Raw genomic sequence first — 6181 nt, forward strand, 5'->3', positions numbered from 1 at the left:
TGGTTTCACTTACTGACATACAAATCTAATTTGGCTGCATTCCCTCTCCTGTTCCCTCCTGTCCCTCCTCTCTGGCTCATTGTTTCTTCCCTGTATCGTCTCCCCCCTTACCCTGCCTTTCCTTCTGTCCACACCACTCTGTCTCTGCAGGATAATTAACGAGTCTCTAAGAGACCAGTTGCTGGTGACCATCCAGAAGACGTTCACCTACAGCCGCACACAGGCCCAGCACCTCTTTATCATTCTCATGGAGTGCATGAAGAAGAAGGAGCTGGTGAGTGTCACTGTCACTGTCACTGTCACTGTCACACACACACACACACACACACACACACACACACATGCTTGCACGCACACACACGCACATACAAATACACACGTTCGCATGCAAGCACACGTGCATACACACACACACACTTGGCACACATGCACGCCAGTACGCTCGCATATGCAGGGAAGCAAACATGTACTCAGGTCACGAAACACACTCACATAGTGAGACACACACAGACTCACACACACCATTACACCACTAATACACCTCTAATACACTTCTAATACCACCACCTTCACCATTCACTCAAGGCTTGATGCCTGTACTGTATACAGCAGTAGAAATAAAAAAAAAAGAAATATACCATGCAAGAGCTTGTAAAGGAGGGACAAGATGGATTTGTCAAATTCAGCTTGCTCATTATGAAACTTTTATCGATGCAATTAGTACTCCATGTTTTATGTATGACATGTTATATTAAGTGGATGTAAATGTATTCAGATGACATTCGGGACCAAATGGCCTCCACCTTGAGACTCCATACCCCATTGGCGGTGTTTAATGCAAGACACAGCAGTGGCTGTCACACACATGCTTCTCCCCTGGGGTGGAGTCCGGGTCCCTTCAGAGCGCTGTCAGTCATATGGAACGGACCTCTCATTAATGCTGTTACATGCTGTGTGTGTGTGTGTGTGTGTGTGTGTGTGTGTGTGTGTGTTCATTCATACCTGCCCACGTGCGTGTGTGTGCATGTGTCAGTCATGGTACATTTGATCACATTGTTCTGTGTAGCAGGCAATAACACGAGGCATGGCACTGTCTTGACACAGTTATTATGGTATGGCAGACACATTGTGATTGAAGGTTTAAAACACAGCAGTACACATAACACATGCATACACACACAAACACCACTCCAACTTTGAGGTACCTCTAATGCAGCTCCAGTCACCGTCTGTTTCTAATGTGATGAGTAACACATCCTCTATTAGGCAGCATGCACCAAACAAACAGCTTGTAGCTAGCTCTGCGGCAGTATTAACGTATTTACCACTTGGTTGCTCTCGCCTCAACTCCGTTTGAACATAACATGTAATATCTTTTATAAGGTAGATCACTGACTGTTGGCAATTGTACCGCCAGTGGCATTTTGCTAATAAATTTGTAGCAGCATACATGCACACGGCCTCTTTTTATCTTGTCTTTTTGGAGTAGAAGTACTGAGCTAGATTCTAGTTTGCATTTCAGAACCTAATGGATGAGATGTTAAAGATGACCTGAGCTGGTATTTTATCATGTGATAGTCGTCCTTGGTAGTAAAAATAGATCAAGCATTTTATTATGTGTTTGAGTCATTATCATAATTATGTAATACACTGACTCACACACATAAAAAAAAAAAAAACAAGAGCATGTGCACACGCAAACCACACACACAGACACATGCGCACACAGATCATGGTTTAGTGGAGTGTTTTGCAGGCAGCACAGCGTTGGTCATGGTTGTGGAGTGTGTAAGTGGATTGATTGTGTTCTCAGTGGGGTTCCAGTGGTGGTTGACTGATGCTCACACTGATGCCTCTTCTGAGCACAACACACCAGACCAGAACAATGGGGTGTGAGTCATTCAGCAGGAACAGCTGTAGAGCCCAGATAATCTGATGCACAGGAGATGCAGCCTCTCTCTGAACTTACAAAACTGTTACCACTGCGATATTAAACCTGAGCGGGAACAAAGCAAGGGTGTGTACGATGGCCACCATTATAGAAACCCTGCTTCTCTCTGCAGGATCTTCCAAACCATTAATTTGTTTTATGATACTCCATTGATCGCCAAAAGAGAAATCTGTCTTTTAGCTTGCCTGTCCATGCACAGCGGAGGTCAAAGTGCAGGGTCGGTCACAGAACAGTCCCTCTGGAGTGGAAAGGTATTGAGTGTCTTCCTTAGAGACACTCAGGGCAAATGCTTGCTGTAACAGGGAATTTAACCTGGGCCTTCCAGTTGAAGGGCGGCCTCCCTAATCACTACACCACCCTGCATGTAGCAGTAGTGTAGTAGCAGCCGCAGTGTAGCTAGTGTGTAGAAATCATGCAGATGTATGTTGGCTACATCTGTATGATCACAGTTAGTAGAGTTAAGGCACAGATTAGGCTAACAATGGGGTAGGCTGTTCATATCTGTACACGCTGTACTTTATACTGTAGAAAAACATAGTCAGTCTAATGGCTTACAGTCTAACAATGTCATAAAACATTTAGCGTACACGCTGCGACACTCTGTTGATAATGTATTCATTGGAAGCAATCCTCTTCCCTATACGGCTTCCATATAAGGAAAGGCTTTTCTCAACGTACACGCATTGCAGTCATTAGTGCCCATGCACCATGCAGAGAGTCTCGGGGAGCCAAAGTTGATTATGGTAGAGAGAGAAAGAGAGAGAGAGAGAGAGAGACATAGATAGAGAGGGAGAGAGAGAGAGATTCCCTGTATAATCCCACTCTCTGCTGCCTGAGACCTTTCTATCTCTCTCACAGAGGCAGTTTCACCAGCCAACAAGCAGCCTCCTATTCATCAAGCTGACAGACATCACAGGGGTTCCTTCTCGATCGCGCTCGGAAACCCAGGGATTTGAGTGTGTGTGTGTGTGTGTGTGTGTGACTGGGTGGTGGCGGGGGGGGGGACTGCAAAAGAGCAAGGGAAATGTGAGGGTGAACGAGAGAGAAAAGAGAGAGGGTGTGTGTCTGCCTGTGTGTATGCCAGCATGTCTGTGTATGGGCATTCCTGCTTTCATTCCTCTGGCTCTGCAACAAGAAAGCCAAAAAAAATAAGAGTAGGAGGAGAAGAGAGAGACTAAAGGTGGCTGCCCAGCATAATGTGTGAGAGAGGGAGAGAGCGCGTGTTTCTGTTTAAGAGAGCAAGTGAGAGGAGGAGGAAGAGTAAGGAAAGGCCTCGTCTTGCTTTTACCTTATTTTCAGCATGCTGGTTTATTCATGTAGACATTTTGCGCTTCAGTTATTTCCCTGTTACCTCTGTTTTGTTTATCACTGTGGACTGTGGGCTGTTTATGCTTTATATCAAGGAGCAATACATTTGCAATGCTTAATGCACACACTGAAATGTATACATATATACTGCATATGTGTGTGTGTACATGTGTGCGTGTCCATCGTTTCTGTCTCTCAGTCTCTCTCGGTCTCTCGGTGTGTACATGCTATGTAAATATAAATGTTTGTGTGTGTGTGTGTGTGTGTGCATGTATGTAAGTATACCTGTCTGTGTGCTGCATAATTCCTGCATGCATAAATCCCACCTGGCATATAGCCGCCCTGCTCTTTTCCTGTCCTTGTCATGTTCTGTTTGTGTCTTTGCTTTACCAGTCAGCTGTACTCAAGCCTCATAGCTACTGCTGCTTCAATGTCCCCATTTAAAGACGCTACATGGTGGATTTTATCATTCATGCTGTGAAGTTAGTTAGGGAGCAAATTCTAAAAATAAAAAGTGCCAGTTGCCGTTACAAACAGTAGCCCAATTATCTGCTTTATGTTTTCATTAGGTCTAATTTGGGAGCGCTCTGGCTCAGTTCCCGGTGAAAAATCCCTTCTGGTGGATGATAGACTGGTTGGTTATGAATCAGAGGGGAGCAGGGAGGCAAAATAATTGCAAAGCTAATCATAGAGTAATGTGCAGGCTCTTCAGTTGTACAGTGAGCAAACATATGTAAAAATGTGCAGATGGTGTGCTACAGTATATGTGCTATAAAAAGGAATACTAAAAGAATCCATAGGCCACATTTGTATCTATTTGTATGGATGATAAGGGTAATTATCTTTCCCATTTATGCACATCACATAGCTTGTCTCTTTTATCCCTCCTACGCAAGGGCTGTGCAATCTCATGTGAATTTCAAGCAAGCACCCTGAAAAGACTATAGTTTTGAGAAGTAATAGTGTCTTTAAATATTATCATGGGCCTTTGTCACATAACTCTCTTTTGGGCAAAAGTGTGGGAATCCAAATCTCGGTCCGATTAAAAGACAAGCGCGTCTCTTTCTCTTTCTCTCTCTCTCTCTCTCTCTCTCTCTCTCTCTCTCTCTCTCCATCTATCTCTCTCCAGTGAGGAGGGTGCAAGATAAGTGTCCTGGTATCTCCCAGCTTGCTATGAATAATTGAGAGCAGAATAGGCCTTATATGTTTAATTCGGATTAATTATTGAGGATGAACCACCAACCCACAGTGTTCCTCCGCCTCTATGACAAGAGAGACTAAGGATGAGTAGGAGGAAGGGAGCGAGAAAGAGTGACTTAAAGGGACAATGAGAGAGAGAGAGGGAGAGGGAGAGAGGGAGGTGTTTTGGGTGGAGAATAAATGTGTGCATGAATATACAGTAGAAGGTGTGAGCCAGAAACAGAGAAATAGAGAGTAGGAATAAGAGAGAGAGAGACAAGTCTTTGCTTGATTATCAGCAGGGCACTTTATCAATTTAAAATTTCATGAGTGCAGTTTCTGCCTCAGCTTGTGTTATTTCCCTCTCTCCTCTGTTTTGCTTGTCATGCTGAAGACTGTTGGTTTATGGTTTATCCCAGAAAGCAATACGTACACATCTAAATGTTTTATGTCTCCATTCACGCTCGCTCACAGAGAAACAAGATGTGTGGGTGTGTTTATGTGTGTGCATGCATGCGTGTTTGTTAGTCTGTACAGGTGTGTTTGCGCCTGTGTCTGTGTGTGTGTGTGTGTGTGTGCTTTGTTTTATGTGTACATGCATCACCATGACTGCACGCATGTTAGTGTGTTCATGTGTGGTGGTGCGTGTGTGTGTGTGTGTGTGTGCGTGTGTGTGTGTGTGTGTGTATGTGTGTGTGTGTGTGTGTGTGTGTGTGTGTGTGTGTGGGGGGGGGGGGGGGGGGGGGGGGGGGACTCTTTGCCAGTTAAATGAAGATGAATGTTTTCCAATCAGCTTGGCCCAATGCAGCGTGAAGAGCAGTTTTCTGATCTTCTAAGCATGTAGCTCAGTGTCTCTTAATATGCAGCCATGCTCAAACAACTGAAGAAGACTGCACTACCTCCTCCTCTTTTATTACTTATATAAATCTTCAGTTTTTCAACAGTACATCTTCCTTCTGCCTCTCTCTCTCTCTCTCTCTCTCTCTCTCTCTCTCTCTCTCTTCCTTTGTTCCATACACTCTTTCCTACATCTCTCATCATCTCCTTTCTGCCTCTGCCTCCACTCCTCTCCCTCGCCTTTCCTTTCTGCTCCTTACTCCTACTCTTTTCTTCTCTCCTCTAAAAGAGAGAGTGTGACAGACACGAGTCAGCGCCCTATCTCCTGCATCTTGACCCCTGAGGTGACGAGCGTCGATGTAGAGGCGGAGAAATGTCAAAACTATATTCAGCCCAAATGGTTGAACATTTCAAAAGGCATGGAAGCTATTCGCCAAAAAGAATTAGCATCTACACGCTGAAAATAAAGTAAAATAAAGTAAGGGAGTGAAACAATATGTGGAGAATACATGGGAGAGTGTGTTTAAGCCACAGCATTTACGCCGAGGGTAATGAAAAACGATGAAGCTGTGTCTAACCTTTGCAGGCTTCGCTAAACATTGACCCGGAGCATCTTATTTGCTTCACAATAAGTACTCAAGAGCACCTTTTCTCCTACCAGATGATGAAAATAGACGGTGTACCTTTGCATATACTTAGTGATGCCTCTCTATAGGACCCTTAAGATTGAATTAGCAACCTCCCATTGTCATAGAGGTTGGGCTAGCCTCTGTGTTGCAGCGCCGCTATGCTAGCAGATAGCGCGCATCCACAGGGTCACCTTGGGGGTATGATTGGAGGAAGGGAAGAGGGAGGGAGGAAGGAACAAGGAGGAGGAGGAGGAGGGGAAGAAGGGGGGAGGTGATG

The 6181-nt window shown here is 44.7% G+C and overlaps 1 protein-coding gene across 2 annotated transcripts in view; it reads left to right on the forward strand.

The window, feature by feature from the left end:
- trpm3 (transient receptor potential cation channel, subfamily M, member 3) overlaps nucleotides 1-6181 on the forward strand; it is a 133515-nt gene that overhangs the window by 93702 nt on the left and 33632 nt on the right. For both annotated transcript variants that reach the window (XM_078285416.1, XM_078285415.1), the window contains exon 8: nucleotides 151-274. In XM_078285416.1, coding sequence (XP_078141542.1) covers nucleotides 151-274 — 124 coding nt within the window. The remainder of the gene's footprint in view (nucleotides 1-150; nucleotides 275-6181) is intronic.

The sequence above is a fragment of the Centroberyx gerrardi genome, chromosome 8 (assembly GCF_048128805.1).
Source record: "Centroberyx gerrardi isolate f3 chromosome 8, fCenGer3.hap1.cur.20231027, whole genome shotgun sequence".
Classification (NCBI taxonomy): domain Eukaryota; kingdom Metazoa; phylum Chordata; class Actinopteri; order Beryciformes; family Berycidae; genus Centroberyx; species Centroberyx gerrardi.